The following is a 20,731-nucleotide window of genomic DNA, read 5'->3' as shown; positions in this document are numbered from 1 at the left end:
TAGCAGGCCCAGGCTGGTACCCAGGCAGAAACAGGATAGCCAATTAGCACACTGTATTTAATGCTGATGTGGTTTCCTAGTAACAGGCGGTACAAGTCTGTCTGTTGCATTTTCTCCCTCCCTTCCTCACATTTTCCTCAATCGTGCACAGTATTACTATTTGCCCTAATTACTGTTTCTCCACTGCTTCAAGCAGCCATTATTTTGTCCCCAGAGAAACTGGAAGAACTCAGAAAAAAAATCTTCTGTAATGACAGTATTTAGTTTCAAATTCAGATTAGCTGTAAGCCTTGAGACACTTCACAACAACAACAAAGAATAAAAAAGCAAAAAAGCCAGAAAACCACCTTCTGCCTAAATTTATAAGTAGCCTACGCTGCCTTTTTTTCATGCTAATGTTTACATGTGGCTGAATCAAAAAATACTTAACAATGCACACTGTCATTCTGCCATACACTACATTTTCGAATAGGTTGAATCCTCTTGTGCTTGAATTTATTCATATTGATTTTCTGACACTCTCTCCTGAACACTAGGAACATAAAATGTCTTATTACCTATATCAGAGAAGGGAGATGTATCTTTTGTTGCTCTTTTTAAAATACCGATACTAGTTTCAACAGGCTCATGACCAATTGAGAATTCAATACGAGGAAGCATTATTTCCCTTTTACAATAGAAGTTGAGTACGGGTGTGTGTACACCACAGTGAGGGGATTCTAACACCGTGCTGTAAGTTCATAATCACGGTAATGAGTTCTGATAACATCGAGGGGATATTAAATCACATGAACACACAAAATGAAGACAGAAAACGTTTAACATGACTACTGCACAGCTATTCTAAAGTAGTTCCTACTGCATGTTGCTCCTCTTGCATACCAGAATATGTACTGGAGTCCTGGGTTCTGTTCATGAGGCACAGATCACACAACCTTATATGTTTAGAGCATCCATTAAGTTCTTAGAACCTCTCTCATTTAACAGTGGCTTCAATATTGGAACAATCTATAGTCCTTCTTAAAACTTCCCTGATATGAAAACAGCGAGGGCTCCAGAAGAAGACATTAGACACTGTAACACGCTTACGTGGGAAATACTCTTTCATGAGGGAAAAGGACTTTCTCAGTTGAGGATGGCTTCTGGCTTCCTGCCCACAACAAAAGGATTGATGGCTTTTATCAACTTTAGCTCACCTACTAAAATGGTTGTAACTATTCTATCCCAACAAATTTGGGATTTTTAAAAAATTTTACATTGTTTGCTTGAAAACAGTATGTATAATACTGTTTTACTTTACTGAATTCTATAAATTCAATGTCAATTACAGTAATGTTAAGAGGACACATTCTGAAAGCAGAAACAACAAAATAAGCTGGAAGTATTTGCTGCTGATACCAGACAAGTGGTTTATTATATAAAATGAGTTTTAAAGTACAAATGCATTTTATTTTGCAAACAAAATAAAAGGAGTCTAATATGAATGCACACAGCTTTTGAATGGAAGAAAGGAAAAGATGCATGGTCCAAAAAGGAAGAATGTCTGCCAAGCAGGCCTGGTTTAAGACAAAGCTGGACCTAGGCTACACAAGGAACTAGTAATGGGGCACCCTGGTCTTCCATCCCTAAAAACTTACTGGGTCCGATCCTGAGTCAGTCCCCAATTCACCTACCTCAATAAGCACAGATGGTAAAGGAGGAGGCAAGGTGAACAGAAATATGGGACAGAAAGCTTATTCTCTCTGCAGACACTTTTAAATAATTTGAATGGATTGACCTCCATTATATAAGCCAGTCAAGTCCTAACACTGGCAACCAAACATGGGGACACTGCAGGAATGGGGAGCGACTCTGTCACTGGTTGGCCAAATAACAAGCACATTAAAAAGAGACTGACTTTTGATTATTTTGAATGGTCTTGCTTCTATTAACATTTAGCTTAGTAACTGTCCTGTCAATACATTACTTTTTTAAATGGTTGAAAATAGGCTACTCTTAGAAAATGTAGAAAATCCAGTAGCAGGGGAGGGGGAAAGAGTGGGAGGTGGAAAATGCTGCTCCAGCTTCCTACACATCTTGTCTCTCTACTTGCCTGCAGATTCCTGAAATTCCATTAACAGTCTCCCATAATTGAAGGCTAAAAAAAATAATAGAAGACATCAGGGTTTTACACTGGTTGATGGATATGTAATTCACCAATCAACATTATATTGCTACCAGATCCTTTCTGATGTAAAGGAGGGTGAAGGAAGGCTGAAAAGGCAGGAAGTGACTCAGTACAGGACAGCATCAAGTATGAGGTTCTTCGGTAGGGCATGAAGAAGGAAGGAACTGAGATTTTTAGGAAGCAGGTTTGTCCAAGGCCATCCAGTTCACCTCCATTAGGGTGGGGACAAAGTGACACTGCCTGGTTGAAAAGGGCCAGACTCTCTCCATTTGGTACTTGAATACCCTGGCTTTGAGTCCCATTACACAAATGCCCATGGTAGGCTGGATTCCTAAAGAGTTCCATTTGTTTATCAGAATTAACTTCTTCACATGAAAAGTTTGTTTCCTCATGATCCATTTTCAAGGTTTCAACTATATTTTCTACTAAACTCAAACTGAGTATTTTTCAAAGAAAGATACATCATTTTACAAACATTTTTTTCATCCGTCCTTATATTTTAACTGATTTTTTCAAAGGGATTATTCCAAAGTTTTTAAAGGAGGGGGTTGTTTTATTACACATGATCTTCTTAAACTCTTTTTTTTTCCTGATTCAAACAGAATCACTCCATCACTATTTCAACTTCAAGAGACATAAGGAAAGTATTGCCTACTACCAATTAATTCTTATAATATCATCTTTGCATGCATTTTTAAATAAAATCTCGATTAACCTTCCTCCAACCTCCCAATATAATATATACAGGATAACCATGATGATCATGGTTATTAACATTCTTACTATAGTAGAAACAGCTTCTATACATTATTTATTAACGGAAAGTATTTTTTTTTAAGTTCACACTTGGCCTTCCCAATGTCATTCCTTCATCTGCAGACTTCTCATGACCCTCTTTTTCTCTTTTCTATCAAACAGAGCTGGCCTAACCTTTAAGTCTTAGAATTTATAAAATTCTATTACTTCCACTGCCTTTTCTGAAATGAGATTCCTCTTTTCTCTTCCCTCTTCCGTTCTCCCTTCTCCAATCCATGCTCTATTCTCTTTTGAAACCAGGTTCTAAATACAATGACTTTATGAAGCCATATACAGGCTTTTGCATCAAAAAATGAAGTTTTCAGAGATGGGGTAACGAATAGTGTCTAGTATAGCGGGTATTCAATATATATTGTTTAGAGTGAAATACTTATTAATTTCATAGTTTTTTCTCCTCAATTCTTATTTTAATACATTTATTTACTTTGTGACTACTGATTATCCATTAAAAGGACATTTGGAACAGGCATCCCACAAAGCTTACATTTATTACCATTTTATAATAATAAAATAAATGTGTTTGCTGTGTATGTGCTGAGTTTAAGCCATTCTACTCAATATATGTTTACCTAAATTTTTCTTCATAAATGTTAAGAGCTAGCACATGGCTAAATTATCATGTGGTGAAGCTCTAAGATTTTTCTGAATTAGAAAATTCATTCAATTGTTTTTCACCACCTCATTCACATCCCTTCTTTTCAAACTCTTTCTCTTAAACCCTTGAATATGCTAAATCCCAACTATCAAACCCTCCTATTAAACTCTCTCCACCTTGTGAACTGAACAGTTAACCCTTATGCTAGTTTCCATCCCATAATAGGGGTTTAATGAGTTTCTGCCTCAACACATGGATAAACTTCATTAGCAGCCATGTGTCTCAGCATATTAAAGGCCCTTTAATGTCTTAAAATTGCCCTATTTCAGTTGCTATTGTATAAATTCAAAGAATTCTTATCTATGGAGCTGAAGAGGTTGAAAATGGTCGATGGGCCCCCTACAGTTCCAGACTGAGGTATTTAATTTTATCCTGCTGATATGCCTGACCTTGAATTAGAGCTTCTATTTATATAAATTAGTGTGTTATCACATTGGCATCATTTTAAGAGATAAACAGCATCAATGAAAAACACCCTTTCCAGAAAGAGAAAAGCAACTTTGTATCTCGGAATTAGCCATGCTGCTCTGACCACTGACAGGAGCCCTGCTCTCGTGTAATGCCCTGCCTCTCTTCAGCACTCCTTACCTGCACGGCCCTTCCGTAACTGCTGGTCACTCTGCGGCATGGCATCTGATACCTATGGACACTTAACACCTGTCTGTAGGATGACTGAATGAACAAAGTAAATAAGAAGCAAGATGATCTACAACAGAATGCAAGCCTCAGAGACAGGAGACAAGGGACAAATTTTAATTCTGCCAATGGCAGGTTGTATAACTTGGGCTAAGACATTTTTACATTTTTGGTCCTTAGTTTCCTCTATATGTGATAATCCTTATTTTTATTATTCCGTACGGATAGAGTATTAACATCTGTCATTTTAATGAGTGAACTGCGAATGTGATAAGAAAGCTTGTCTTTAATTCTGAGGTTTAAAAAAATGGGTTAATAGTAATGACCATAATAATAGTAACGACTGCAGTAACAATAATGGGCCTGGAAACGGAAGACCATTCCTTCCTAATTTCCTTGTTCTGACTCTTAGTCACTTGATGAGGCACGATATTTAAGGATCCTCCCAGTTTTTATCTGTTTAGAAGACACTTAAAGTAGTTTTCATTGTCAATTTGTATTTAAAGTATAAGTTTCTCATTTCCCCTTAATAATGGGTTATGAAGAAAAATATCTGTATGACTTCTTTCCCCAATGAGTCAGCATAGAAGTTAAGAGCTCAGACTGGAGCAATACTGTTTTGTTCAAATCCTGGCCCAGACACCTGGGAGCTATGTGACATTGAGCAAGTTACTAGACCTCTCCTGGTCTCATTTTCCTCATCTCTGAAATAACAGTACCTAAGTCATTTCATTAATATGGTTTAAAGGGTTAATGTTTGTAAAAAGATTTTTGTTAGAAAAGAGACAACAGGCCCAAAATGGAGTCATTTGTGCTAAGCCCCACATCATCAAACCAAGACTTAATACCTAACTTAATTACAGTTTCAGCCTCCTCCAAGAATGAAAGCTTAAACCAGTCAATCTGGAACTACCCGGTCAGCACTAGTGAAGTAACCGGCCTGACGGAGCCCTGCCATCCCCTAAAGGAAGGTGATGTTCGCCACAATCAGCTCTTTGCTGGTGTGACTTCCCTGTCCCGCCCTCTTCTGCCTACACAAGTCTTTCATTTCATACAGCACTTCCGAGTTCTTTTCTGTTTGCTGGATGGGATGCTGCCCTATTCATGACTCACTGAATAAAAGCCAATAAGATCATTAAAATTTACTCAGTTGAATTTTGTTTTTTTCAACAGATTTGGGGGCAGTGGTGGGATCCAAAGGAAACCTCTGACAGCTTCAGAGAGAACGAGAACACAGGCACTGTTACCTGCAAACCCTTTGAGTTCTTTGTCTTTCTCATCATTTCCAAGGGCTATGGGTATGTTCCTCTCAGTTCTGAGTTCTACTCTCTTTGCACTGAGCTCCCAATCTAATTGGCTTTCAAGTCCAGAGTTAATGGGTCAGTCGAGACTGACAGGAGGCTCTGACAGAGTGCCAATCCTTAGTGCTTGGTTAGTTCGCAGTTCCCATTTGCTAGGGTTTGTTGGTTTAGTCTATAGTTCCACACTGGGAACAGCTGGTGGTGTGCATCTAAAGCCTTGTCTTGGCCAGTCTGGTAACATTTCTTTGGTTACTGCTAGTATTTAATGTGGATATGAGATAAAGACTATTGCTAATGGGAATCTCAGAAGCCAAAAGCCACAAAATTGATGGGTATGATTGAGCACTTAAAAGCTGTTAGAGCACTTGTCACCCAACTCAAAAGACTCCTGTGTTAGGATAAACCAGTCACCAATCGGGTCATACTAATACCAGGTTACCCACCAATCTCAAGAATTCTTAACTACCACACAACAAGGTATGTTATAAAACACCACACAATCCCCAACCCAGAGCCATATCCCTCACAAGTATTAATTTTGGCTCCAAGAGACCTAAGGCTTAACTAAAAAAAAAAGAAAGAAAGAGCCTTAACTCTCAAAGAATTGAGTGAAACACCTTCTGCTACACCTGCTTATTTTATGTCTAAGAACTATGGTCCCAGAAGCTATAAACATCTACAACAACAGCAAAATCTCACCAAAGACAACCTAGAATGACAATGGCCATTACGGTGAATGCTTCAGTTAGACATGATCGTTTAAGAAGTGTGCTTTAAAGCAAGGGTTCCCAAATGGAACAGAATGGGATACCTATTACAATTGGCAGAAGGCTCCAAAAGCTCCCAAGTTCCAAAATACCTTCACTGAAAGATTTGTTACAAAAAGCTAATGAAAATTAAAGACTCAAGAGGTACCTAAAACTAAAGACCATCTGATGGGCACAACTCACTTCTCCCCTCCACCCTCCTTTACTTGAGTATCATTCTACCAATCTTCTGTCTGAATTGCCTTTCCACTGTAAAGCGACTGCATGACTGTAAACAAAAGTCTGCCACGTTAGTGACCTTACAGACACCCCTATGTCTACCCTCAAAGGAAAGCCCTCATATGCACCCCTCCCAGGATTGACAGCACTCTGAAGGATTTTCTGGTAAACTCTACATTATTTCCTTAAACAGGAAAAATTACATTAGAATTAATGGAAAAAACTTGTCAAATTTTAGCAGATACTAGTGCCTGCAGATGGGATCCTGGGAAAACCAGCAGAAGGCAGAGAAGGATAAGAATTCTTAACACAGTCAGCTCGGGAGCCCCAAAATATGACTTGGCAGAAATGTAGATTATAGCCCATTCACAGCTAGGTGGATGGACAGAAATGTGGGTTGAATTCCATTTGCAGGGAAGGCCTATGGCCAGCTCTCAGAGGAATTATCTAAGTGGTGTTTTTGTGGGGGGGGCTATCTTTGGGAGGGGCTCTGAATCTTGGGTAAGTAATATCTTTTGTACCCTCTTTGGAGACACTGTTTGAGTCCACAGGCTTGTTCAATTCTGCCAGAATTTTTTTAAAAAATTATTTATTTATATTTATCCTTTGTTTTAGCTGAAATATGACAAGATATTTGAAATAATTTTTAGGTAGTTTTGTGATCAGAAGTCTGCCAGACTGGAAGCTGATATTCACAGCCTGACAGAAAAAAAAATTTTTTTAAACCTTCTCCCCTAAGATAAAAGGAAACTACCCAGAAAGGGGTTAAAAAACAAACAAACAAAAAACATTCTGATGCCTTTGCGGAAGGATCTACTAAAACATTCCAAAGACAAACAGCTCTAAATCCAGAACATAGAAATTTTTTCATTTTCATCTTAGTTGGAAATCCTTTCCCCAGTATAAAAAAGCAAATTGAAGATAATGTGGTTGGATGAGCAAATCAACCCTTGACATCATTTAGGCTACAACCCACTTCTTTGAGGAATTAAAAGCAATTGTCAGTATCTTAAAATTTTTTGCAAAACCAGAAATACAGTTCTAGAAACAACTCAAAGTCCAATCCCCAAAGCTCCCCTATTCATCTCAAAAGTCTTGTTATTATAAAAATTCTGGCCTTAGGAAACAAGAGTCCTTCTTGAAGTAACTTGCCTTCTTTCCCTGTGCCCTTGAGATGTAAATGTTCTACCTGGCCTTCTCCAGGAAACCTTATCTAGGCCATCTCTTGGAAGTGCAAATCCCAGGGAGGTAGTTCTTATTAGAAGAGAAAAAAGGTGGGGGGAAGTTATTTGGAACTTAGACAAGTGAAAAATCTTAAGTGTCTTGTCCACAAATATTAGTAAAAAGCTTTAGCCATCTGAGCCTTAACTTATCCATCTACCAAGAACACAATTTGGATCCAGCTTATTTTATAAATGAGTTTTGTATTATTGTACCTGATTTGTAGCTAAAATTTGAGAATGGAAGCTATAAGGCCTCTGTATCTGTCTGTATGTTTATGTGTGTCTATATACACAGCTGACCCTTGAACAACACAGATTTGAACTGCACGGATCCACTTATATGCAGGTTTTTTCCAATATTGATTACAATACTACATGATCTGCAGTTGGTTGAACTGCAAATATAGAGGAACCCTGTATACAGAAGGCTGATTATAAGTCACACACAGACTTTTGGCTATGCAGAGGGTTGGCACCCTAAAGCCCACATTGTTCAAGGATCAACTGTGTATGTGTTGCAGATGTGTACAACACTCTACCTCTGGAGAGTATTGCTAAAATTAATCTGTAAAGAGCTCTATTTAATTGGCTTAAAAACAAACAAATGCTACATAAATTAAGTATAGTCTCAGAAATATGAAAACTAACCCAAATGTTTTTCAAGTTCACGTGACCTAGGGTAATCTTCAGTAAATAAAAGTTAGTTTAAGTTTGTTGGTTTAATCAAAATAGACATGTCTCCAGAGTCATTGACATTAAAAGTAATGCAAACATACAACTTTTATTCTACCTGGGTTTACTAGCCAAATAAATTCATGTTTTCTCTGTTACAAAATTTTTCAGCAAGAAAAATAACTTGAGATGATAAAATTTTCATGAGTAATCTAAACATAACTGTTAAGAACAAATGATTTAAATAGATGTAAGTGGGATAAGAGTTTCCACTTTCCAGCAATAACTATGATTTATGGTATGTCTACTAAAATAGTTTCCTTAAATCTTTTTGGTAGCTTGAAACCTTAGAGTTTTGCTAAGTTAAATTTGATGATGGATAGTCACTGAATATCTCAATCATTTCCAAACAAAATACCAGAACATTAGTCCTGAACATAGGTTTATCTACTTTTGCCTAGAGAATCTTAAGATATTTGGACTTACTAATAAACATGGTTTGGGTTTTTTTTTGCCACATTGGAAAACTTATTATGAGGAAGAATATACTTCTAGAAATTATGAATTGTACTTATAAATTTGCCAGTCCACAGAATGCCAGTATAAGAGACAGTTCACAATTTTTTACTTCTTAGTTTTCACTATGAATTAAGGATTCTAAGTCTTGTTTTAATCAATATATGTAATTAAAACTACTTAGAAAAAATAAGGATGAAGGAAAACGACTGTGCATGAAAAAGATAAGGAAAGTAAAATGACTGATTGCTCCAGAATGAGAAAGAGGAAAAAAAACAGGGGGCAAAACTGTAGAAAGTCTGTGGCAAAAGAATCTTAGGAAACAAATTGTGTGTGTTATCAGCCCGGCTAAGATCAGAATGAATTTATTTAAGTTAAAAAAATGAGTTTTAATAGCAAAAGTACACTGGTACAAAATTAGAATTTGGTGTTCTCTGGTAAAATGACAAGGTTTTATTGGACTTTTGGTAAATCTTTTTTGAAAACAGATTGTGAAATTTTCCTAATTTTTTAAGTAATCTGCCTGGACAGTGAAGATTTTGTGTCTTACCAAAATAACTTACTGTACTTAACATTATCTTTATCAGATCTTTGACTACTTAGGAAAACCCGACCTTCTCAATATTAAAAGAGCTAAGTTTTGCTTACAACTATGTAACCTTCTACATTTGCCTGTAACAGAATCTACTGTCACTTTGGTTAAATGGATATTTTTGACAAATTTCCCCCAAATCAGATTCTAAATGAAGTTTTTTGACCTCAAACTATCTTGGGGATTTTCCAGAGGGCCCCTTGAACATCTCAAGAGATCTGTTCTCGCTCCTTATAAAATAAGAGATGTTAAACTAATTAGGCTTATTTGATATGTTTACACTGGGAAGCACCGTCAAATACGTAATACTAAGCCTTCTATAGGTGTATAGCATAAGTGTTCCAGAAATTGTATGAAATGCTTGGAAATCTTATATGTTCTGGTTAATGTTATCAGTCATGACTCCAGGTACTATCTTAAAATGTTTTATATCGCAGAAATAAATACATTTCCTTAGCAAGTTCTCACCAGATTTTTAACAATGGGAATTTTAAAATATTTTGTAATTTACAGACAGTTACTGTTTGTTTGTTTTTTTGCAAAAGCAAGACTCACGAAAAGGACCTTATCAAGTGCTCCTGACAACTGACACTGCTGCAAAACTAGAAGGCATTAAACCCTGGGTACACATTTCACAGCTGAAGAAAGCTCCACCTGACATTTGGTCCTGGACAAACTCTGGAGACCTCAAGTCAAACTGACCAGAAAAAAAGAGAATGACCAACTTAAAAGGTGTGAACCTTAAATCATGACCTGTGAATAGCACTCAGGGAATTAGCAAAAACTGCAAGAACTTCAGAATAGTAGCTGGGAGTAGTGCTAACGCCTTAAATTTTGATCACATCTCTCAGGCTAAGAGTCTCATCAAAAGAGAATTGTTTAAAAAAAAAAAAAAAAGACAACTGGCCCAAAATGGAGTCATTTGTGCTAAGCCCCACTTCACCAAACTGAAACTTAATACCTTATATAGTTTCAGCCTCCCCCAGGATGGAATCTATATAGTTTCAGCCTCCCCCAGGATGGAATCTTAAACCAATCAACCTGGAATTATCTGGTCAGCACTAGTAAGGTAATCTGCCTGACAGACCCCTTGTCATCCCCTAAAGGAAGATGACATTTGCCACAATCAGCTCTTTGCTGCTATAACTTCCCTGTCCTGACCTCTTCTGCCTATAAAAGTCTTTCATTGTGTACAGCACTTCAGAGTTCTTCCCTATTTGCTGGATGGGATGCTGCCCAGCTGATGAACCATTGAATAAAGCCAATATGATCTTTAAAATTTACTCAGTTGAATTTTGTTTCTTAACACTCTGAACATAGCCTGGCATGTAGCAAGTGCTTTATAAGTATTTGTTGAATAAGTAAATTATATTTCAAACTTTAAAGAAATTTCATTATATGTATAAAATAAACACTTTTGTTTGTCTCTTAAACACTACACTCATCTTTTTGTTTGTAACATTTTTTAGCCACCTTCCCATTTAAAAACAAACCATTTCCCTAAATCCTAATTAAACTAAGATATTTTGCCACATCTTGATTCATAATGACTTGCCCCAAAGCAGATATAAAATGCTAAGTGAACTGCACACTCGTTTTATCTTCTCACCTAAAAAGCATACCTTTACATCCTTCAGTGCAAAATCTAGAATGTCCTCATCACCACCCATGGATTAGGGTAAAGCAATTGCAGTCAACAGACAGAGCCCTCCAAGTAGCACAAGAGAGAACATGGCCTCTCTTCTCCCTCTTCCGTGACCAACAACCAGAGATTTCACTGCTGGCCTTTGTCCTGACTTTACCAACATGACTCACTTTTAACAGTGTAAATATGGATCCGCTTTTATATGAATTTCCGTATTAGAAAAGTCTGCTCACTTAACACAAAGCACTATTTGGATCACAAGCTTTTTTTTTTTTTTTTCCTCAGAAGTGATTAAGAAGAATTGTGGAAAATTATTTTTTTCTCTTTTTGAATAGAAATGACTAACGTTTTAACAGAATGATTTTTGCTGAAAATAAGCATAATCAAGAGATTAAAAAAAAAAAGAAATGAAAACTGGAAGTGAGGGATTCCCCTGCATCAAACTATAACGGTTATTTAGCTGTCTCCAAGAAGATGAAGAAAACTATGAACATAATAGTTGAATTATTGAGAAAGAAAAATATATTATACAAAGACCAGAAAATAGAGTGGGAGAGAAAGGTCTGTAATGGCTTGGCTGCTAAAGGACATTTTTAAACTCCTGCCAGCACTAAGTGCTCTTCCCAATGAATAAACCATATGTCCATTTTTATATGCTTCCTTTCACTAAGATTCTGCTACTTCACAGTATTCCCTTTGTCCCAGTCCCTGCCTCATCTTCTGCCCGCCCCCCTACATGGTTCCCCCATCCCTCACTTCACCTCCTTGGGCAACCAGTATTTGTGTCCTCGCTACCAACTTGAACATCTGCTACCTGAAAAAAAGAAAAATCACCTCATTGCCTAACATCCTCCAGGGCAAAAAGTTTGAGGGATTCAGCATCCTCAAAACACAGCCACAGAAGGGGGAAAAAAAAAGAAGAAGAAGAAGAAGAAGACGCATATCTTTTCCAGCTCCGTAAATTCTATCTATATAAAGATTAAGCGAATAACACTTTTAAAAATTCTTCAATGCAAGCAAATCCATGTTACCAACAACATACTGTCTTTCTTTATGCATAGACAGAGACCCACACATTTTATTTTATTTCATTTTTGCAAGTGTGTCTCTTTTTCAACATATTACCATATAGAAGAGATAGAGCATATATATAACTCTAGAGAACAAAGCGCCAATATTTCCCTTCTTTCTCCTGGATGGTTTTCTGTCTTTCTCTCTCCCTCTCTCTCTTTTTTTTAATGTCCCAAAACACTTCCTCTGCTGAAAGATAAGAAAATATTTTCACTGAATTAAAGTGAGCTCTGTGTTAAAACAGCTTGCCTGAATCCAACCGGAGCCCATGTTTTTAAACTTCTTCTCAGCATTTGGTCAGTGGCTCTCCCCACTCCACTCACTTCTATCAGAAGACTCGTCTCCAACCTGAACTCCCATCACCATTTACCTTTGCCTTTAAGCTTTTACTAGTCCACTTCCTTGCTATGTCTGCACTTAATTTGATTCCATCCTTCATGCTTTTTTCATTATTCTTAGTTCATCCACATCACATAAATTATCACCTTTGTTTTCAGTTCCCCATGTGCCCCCTTCACACTAATTCCAAATAAGTACTCCTGATTCTTATCCATTTAATCCAAATTAATTCATATTCCCTCTCCACATCCTCTATCTCCACCTCTACTTCTCCTCCTGTCTATTTCTTTTTCTTATAGCACCTACTTTTCCCTCCATGCTTGCCTCTGCAGAGGCTTTACTGACAAAATGCTTCCGGAGGGTGCAAGGCGATTGCTGCCTGTGATGTTTTAGGAAAGCCATGCTCTACATTATTGCCAACTGCACTGGTCCAACAGCTGCACGTCCAATTTCACCCTCCACGACTAGTGTCCACGCATCATCACCCCCACACTGAAATTATGGAAGTGAGGAGGAAAAAGCTTCTTCCTTTTTGGTGATATTTAACTTTAAGTGGTTTATTTCTAGTTTATATAAAGCTCTTTTCACAAAATCATCACTAATCTATCATCAGCAGTAGTCACAACTACAACCAACCCTATTACCATCTTTAATAAGCTCTTACCATCTGCCAAGTATTTTACATATATTTACTCATTTAATCTTCAAAACAAGCTAGGAGGCAAACACAATTATCCCTGTTTTACAGATGAGGAAACCGAGGCTCAGGGAAGATAAATCACTTTTCCAATTCATAAATCTAGGAAGTGGCAGGGCCAGAATTCACACCCAAGTCAACCTGACTGCAAAGCCCTGTTCTTAACCACTCTACAGTCCTGCCTTTCTAATAATGCATGGTGCCTTCTGGGGTAAATTCCCCACGGGGAGGAGTCTTTCCACTTTAATCCACTATAAGGCAAGTGGTTGCAGGTGCTGGGAAACATAATGAGCTCCACCTTGATAATCGCTCTGAACAATGCCCAAAAAACAAAGCAAATAATGTGTCACTGCTAAGAGTTATCCCTCTAACGCATCCGTTGGAAAGAGGGGATAAGAAAAAGAAGAAAGTGCTCTGGAACCCCCCAGAGAGGAATCTCTGCCCCTCCAGAGCTGTCCAGGCTCCATACTAGGCAGGACGTAGTCTGTCTTCATGTCGGTCATTCAGAAATGTGCTCATAATGTGAATTCCACACCCGCAACAGAACTCCACCCTCTCCCCTCATCCTGCCTTCGTATCCGGGGGGAGGGGGAGATGAGTCATGGCTGAAGCTGGGAGTAGTGCAATCTTTCCCTTACTTTACCCACTGACTTGAGAAAGAAAGAAAGAAATATACATAAAAATAACCTTCAGGACAGTATCAGAGAGAAAAAAAAAAAAGCTGACAACAGCAGGAAGGCTTTGCCTTGATGTCTGTGGACTGGAGGAATCGATCCCAAACTCCCGTGGGAACCACGAGTGCAATCTGTGCCTGAGCCACAGGTTCGAAAGTTATGGTACAGACCTTCCCATGAGCCAAGCAAGGGCCCTGTGGAAAAGCGAGTTCGGAATTCGAGAAGAACACGCCCGAGTCCTGTGCTGTGAGGACGCATCGTCTGCTCTCGTCTTCCCATGACAGTCCCTCCAAGGTCCAAGGTGGTGACTGCGCCTAGGCACACATTACACACTCCTGCCTCAGGAAAGCTCCTCTGTCCTGCACAAAGACATGTCACACCCTCTCCTCCTCCAGAATCTTAGAGCTGAGAGGGGCCTTATGATTGTCTGGCAGATGTGAAATATGAGGTCCAGTGAGGTCCAGGGATGCACTCAAGGTCACAAAGCAGTTAGTAACAGTGTTAGAACTAGAACCCAGGTTCTCCCAATTTTCCAGCCAATCAACTTTGCACATGTGTTTGATGGCTCAGTCCACAAACCACTGCAGAGCACCAGGAAGACGAGCAGTGAGCCCTCTCACAGACACGTCTCCTAGCTCAGATCCAATCACCCATTTCTTCCTGACAACACTGCTTCTGCTGCTTACACTTCCAGAGCTTCCCCCCGTTCAGCTTGCCTTGTGCACGCAGTATGCAAAAAACTATACCGGCAACACGCTGTCGGGGACTCATTTAAAAACCACTAATGACAGTAATTGCTCCTGCAATGTTAACCCCAAGAAGAGACACCAGCCCTCAGCTTCTGCCTCAAAACAGAGAACAAAGACCAGATTCAAGGAAAATGCCAATCTCACTCTTTTCTCTGCAAACCCCACTCTTCCAAATGATCCCATAGCTCCCAAGATTGATGTGATTCCTGGGAGTCACCACAGAAGTCCTGAGTAAAATATCCAGTCCCCATCGGTCCCCACCGCCTTTACCACACACATAGCAATGTAATCACTTTAGCAACTTCTCAGTAACAAGCTCATTAAAAAGCAATTCTTCCATCTCTCCATAAAGCACGCGCCAGAGAACAATGCAAAAGAGGAGATGCCAATTAATTATAGAATGATCACATCTAATGAACTCTGAAACCCTCCTGCTGTTGGTGACTTTGATGAAAAATCAGGGATGCTGGAAAAAGAGTGAATAGAGACACCCTGGCTACCTTGTTCAACCGTGAATTCTTTCAAATATACCTCCTCAGATTCCAGCATTGATCAAAACTGCAGAATTACACTCCTGAACACAATGAAAAGTGTCAGGAAAGTGACAAGCACATCTGTCACGTACGTCTGGGACTCACACCTCCAGCGCCCCTGTTCAGGCATCCTTAAGAGTATTTGATTCTACACTGTGGTTGGCATGGCCCCTGAATGTATCTCTGAGACAGCGAGTGACAAACCCATGTCCTGTGCTCGGGACATCTGGAGACCTTAAGGTAACGAGGGAGTCACCCTGCTTCCCCCCCCAGGCCCTCCTGCCTCTCTACACCTCCTAGTGGGCATGGAAGCCCCTTCTGGGAACAGAGAGAAGCCCTTCCCACCATGAGGCTAAAGGAGGAAAAGGAAGAAACCACGTGCGGCCAACTTGTACCACTACCTGTGTGAGTCCTCTGGTGGGCCTTTAAGTGGGAGCTTTTTGTATAAACTTTTCGGCACCCGTTAAACTGACAGCGGTGAACCCTCTTCTTGTTTTCGGGGCATGCCTCAGCCCCTACCCCTCCTTGTTCACTGTCGCTCTGTCCACTCTTAACTGTCCCAGCTGCCGTCACGGCTGCCGCTGCTGTTGCCACCCCTCCCACCTTTACTGAGCTGAGTGCGGCCTTCTTGGCCACCAGTTTCAACGTCACCGTGCCATCCACGGCTGAGAGAGTCTGTGAGGTTTTGACCAGATGGCGGCTGAGCTCAGGGGACGATGGGGGTGTTAATGAGGTCACTGCGTTGAGCTGGGCCTGGTTGACGGCCGTGTAGCTGTCTAGAGAAGAGCTGGTCGGCTGGAGGCTGAGGCAGGTCTCAGATAGCAACTTGTCCCGAGAGAGCAAAATGTCCACTGCTGAGCTCTTCTCGCAGATGGTCGCTTCCACTGGGAGCAGCAGGGGGTCTAAGTGCCGGAAGCTCTCCTCGATGCACGGGGGAGAAGAAGCGTGCAGGAAGCAGTCCAAGTCCTCCCCGAAGGTCTCCGAGATCCTCCTAGGCTCCGTCTGTAGGTAGCGTTCCAATTCAAGGCATGTCTGCAGAGGGGAAGGAGAGAGGGAGAGAAACAGCCATCAGAGGCAGAGAACACCACGGGACCACATGCTGACAGGCAGAGGAAGACACAGGAAGGAACAGAGAACATTTCATGGCTCATATCTGAAATTCTCATGTTGAAAGGGCTGACCTTGTTATTTTCTCCCTGGACACTTCTGATGGGTTCATAAGGGTCACATATGAGCTCAACTATTATAATTGATGGGGAACTGGAAACCCAGAAGGGCTATCTCACACCATCAAGTTCCCTGAGAACATTCGATGTTAAAATGATCTCATGCCCCACTATTCAGTTCAGCAGGTGAGATGCTCGGAGCCTCCCTAGGAGTTCCCATGAAAGCAAGAAGCAAATAGAATCAGACAAGGCTTCCATATCAAGATAGGACTCCCCACAGTCCAACTTCACTTTTCAAAAAGACTTTTTGCAAGTCACGAAAATAAGTCAATTTTCCAACTCGCTCTGAAAGCATAAACGATGCCCACCCAAACTAAGATGTGACTTCAGCCAACAGCAAGTCCTGCCCTGGGAATGGATTCCCTAACCAGTAGGGGTGGACATTGTTCTAAAGAACACCTCTTATAAAACCTTTGATGCACAAGACAAAACCCCTGTTGTTTATGGAAAGTTATTCAGAATACAGTTGCTACTCCTTGTGGGGCAAGGAGCGTGAGTCCCATCACAATAGTTTAACATCTCTGACTATGTGATAAAAATAAGTTCAGACACAGCTACCTGAATTGGTAAAGATAAGATGCAATCTATTTCAATATAAAGTTCTTCCCTGGTAAAGAAATGAGGGGAAGAAAACCCAAAAAGTTTAGAGTTTCAACAAATCTTCATCCATGGTGCTCAGAAGTCTTTGTAAGATGGTGGAAGTGCTTTTACAAAAAAGCAGATATTTAAGTTTGTAATCTAAAAGCTCTTCTCATTTAAAATCCTACTCTTCCAGAATTCGGTAGAAAATCACGATGCTAACTCATGCCATCCATTCAATTTGCTCTAACTTCTGGGCTTCAACAAAGAAACACTGATGGCAAGTTTAAAATGTGACTAGCTCCTAATTTACTGCCTCCGTAGAGCTTCTACGTTTTCAACCAGTGTTCTGATTCTAGGCTTTTATGCTGTGAAGAATATATTTTAATGATATACCTAGTTGTGTTGTATCTGTCAAGGATTTTATTTTGGTGACATTTCAAAAGATTGGTTTTTACTCAGCCTTCTGGTAAAACCCTGCATTCCTGAATAAGAAAAGCAGATTTTTAACGATGAATCACCTTTGGGTCTCACTGTTGATTTTCAACAGTATAAACTAATGAATGGTTCCAATCTTCATTCAGCACTCAGTTCATTCAACTACTGTGCTCACAGCAAGGTGCAAGGCTTTCTATGTGTTAAAAGGAGAAGCCACAGAAATAGATTCATGTGATGTAGGTGCAGAATAAACAATTACAAACTAAAAATTACATGAATTTACAAGCAGGTGATACTAAATAACATAATAATAAAGTATGTTGATAAGTTCCTGGGGGATGAGTGGACAATGAATTCTACATAACATGGAGGTATTAATCAAGGAAAGCTTATTGGAAAAGTAACTTTGATTCTATTTACTTATTGATTAAATAATAGCTCTTGCTGAGAAGCTTCTCACCACTTTAAATTCAAAACCAACATTACCACCTTCTCAGATCTAGAAATCTACCTTATCCTTATTTGCCCCTTTTCTGAATTCCATGTTTCAAAGATTTTCCCTTTCCTTTTCCATCTCAATGCTAGAAATTACCCTTTACTTCTTTCCAATATTGAAACCCTCGGTCTTAGCTCCAATCAATTCACTTCTGAATTTTATAAGATATCACCCCTGAAACCTCCCTTAAACCTCCCCTTCCCTTTTTAAACCATCATCTACCAAGCACAGTGTCTGCCACCCAACAGGTACACAATGTCTATCAAATCAACTTTACACTGTTATTTTGAACATTCTGTTCTACTCCACTCCTCAAAGGCCATCTGATGACCCTAACCTGGACTAGGCTGAGGCTAGCAATCCTAGAAATGACCACTAATACGTGTTCTGGAATACAACTGTAATGCTCCTTGAGCTTTGCTTACAGAGCAGCACCAGACTTCTGAGACACAGATATGTTTCAGGTAGAAGTCAGCTGAATCATGGGGTTACAAGAGGTCCTTGAGGCAGTTCCCTGCCTCACACACAAGGACTATTTCTTACCCACAGTCACCAGTGTCTATGGACAAAGCTTTCGTACACCACGTGCTCTTACATAGTTTCTAGCTCAAAGATTCAAAAGTCACTAAGAAATTGTGATTGTTAGTAAGCTCAGATCTCTTCATATTCAGATTTTTAAGGAACAGATATTCTAATGCATTTATATACATACTTTTCAGGGAGGATTAAAAAATAACCCACCCAGTATGCCCTAGTTTGCATCCCAGAGTACATGGATCACACTAATGATCTAAAGATGGAGATACTTCCCATCATTAAAATGTGGGAAAATCTGGATCACTTAAGAGAGGCTATCACTTGCAGTCCTAACACAAGGCATTCTTATTCCACCTGAGAGTTAGAGAAGCATGAGTACCCATCAGAATGTGCTGAATAGACCTCTGAAATCATGATGCAATTATTCTTGTCTTGAGAAATCCAATTCTTAAAATATCTGCTGGTACAACAGCCAAGACATGGAAGCAACCTAAATGTCCATCAACAGATGACTGGACAAAGAAGTTGTGGTGTATTTATATGATGGAATACTATTCAGCCATAAAAAAGAATAATGCCATTAGCAGCAACATGGATGGACCTAGAGATCATCATTCTAAGAGAAATAAGCCAGAAAGAGAAAGAAAAATACCATATTATATCACTCATATGTGGAATCTAAAAAAGAGAAAAAAAAAGAGGACACTAATAAACTCATCTACAAAACAGAAACAGACTTGCAGACATAGTAAACAATTTTATGGTTACTGGGGGAAAGGGGATGGGAAGGGCTAAATTTGAGAGTCTGAAATTTGCAAATGTTAGCCACTATATATAAAAATAGATTTTAAAAATTTCTTCTGTATAGCACAGGAAACTATACTCAACATCTTGTAATAACCTTTAATGAAAAAGAACATGAAAATGAATATATGTATGTATATGCATGAATGGGACACTGTGCTGTACACCAGAAATTGACACATTGTAACTGACTGTACTTCAATTTAAAAAAAAAGAATTATGTTTGAACTGGAATAAAAAAAATAGTATCTGCTGGTGATAAAGCTTAAGTAGAGAAGATTTTGTCAATCAGAAACTCATCAGGAGTGTTGGAAGTTAAAATGTCAAGGATGAGGAGGATTTCAATGTTAGATTATTTCCAAGCAAAAGAGTTAATCCCTAATGTTCTTAAAAAATAATTGTAAGAACTCCCTTAAGAAACGCCTATGATGTTTAATTGGAATTTGAGTATTAGGGTATTTACTCATAAATTTTAATACACACACACACACAGGTATATATAGAAATAAATGTGTATATACACGTGTAAGTATACATACATGTACTTCCTAGCTCTGTCAATCAGGAGAAGAGTCTACGAGCAAAGTCACCCCAGTAGCAGTGAGCCTGCCTGGCACGAAGATCTCGGTTTCTAAATATCACTATCCAGTATAGGGATAAACCAGGGTTCCTTGGGGAAATAGTTGATTCAAAGGCTGAGGCAAAGAAAATAAAAGCTGAGCCTAGAATAACCAGTGGTACCAGAAGGTAAGGAAGTGCTCATAAAGTGATGAAGGTATGTCAGGAAGACTGAGGAGCCAACCTGAAGGAGCTCTCAAAGCCCAAATCTAGGCAATCTGAACAATAAAAATGAATAACGATAATAACAAATAAATAATAAATAATGATAACAATAAACAATAAATGATAATAATAAATAAATAATAAATTCTAACCCATGGAATAAAATTAATATCTATGAATCCATAGTGATATAAACAAATGGTTGAACAAATACACTAATGGGGGAGATAGGTCAGCTGCTCCTTATAGTAAAATTATAATTAATAAACATAGAAGGAATGTTGGAAACAGAAAATCACCATTAGTCAAATAACAAAGTAATAATGACTACAGGCAAGAATCACCAATGCATGTTAAAATTAATAGATGAAAGTATAATGAAAAACAAGACACTTGCCTAGTCTCAAAGTATCCCCCCAACAATGAGACATTTATTAATTACAAAGACAAAAATGATAATTTTACAGTAGGGAAACCTGGCATGTGACACCTTAACCATACGATGAAATTTAGCGGCATATTGACATTATGTTCCCCTGACACCACAGGCTGAAAGGACATGACATTATTCTGTGCCATTCTTGCCAAAAGTACAC

At 39.0% G+C, this 20,731-nt stretch overlaps 1 protein-coding gene across 10 annotated transcripts in view; it reads right to left on the bottom strand.

Annotated features, from left to right (window-relative positions):
* Window positions 1–20,731, bottom strand: part of KLF7 (KLF transcription factor 7) — a 386,441-nt gene that overhangs the window by 29,887 nt on the left and 335,823 nt on the right. For 7 of the 10 annotated variants that reach the window (XM_074364097.1, XM_074364100.1, XM_074364099.1 and 4 more), the window contains one exon: window positions 15,671–16,304. In XM_074364097.1, the coding sequence (XP_074220198.1) occupies window positions 15,671–16,304 (634 nt within the window). The remainder of the gene's footprint in view (window positions 1–15,670; window positions 16,305–20,731) is intronic. The other 3 variants (XM_074364103.1, XM_045520498.2, XM_045520502.2) reach the window with 2 other exon arrangements.

Source organism: Camelus bactrianus, chromosome 5 (assembly GCF_048773025.1).
Source record: "Camelus bactrianus isolate YW-2024 breed Bactrian camel chromosome 5, ASM4877302v1, whole genome shotgun sequence".
Classification (NCBI taxonomy): domain Eukaryota; kingdom Metazoa; phylum Chordata; class Mammalia; order Artiodactyla; family Camelidae; genus Camelus; species Camelus bactrianus.
This window is presented reverse-complemented; position numbering and strand designations above follow the sequence as displayed.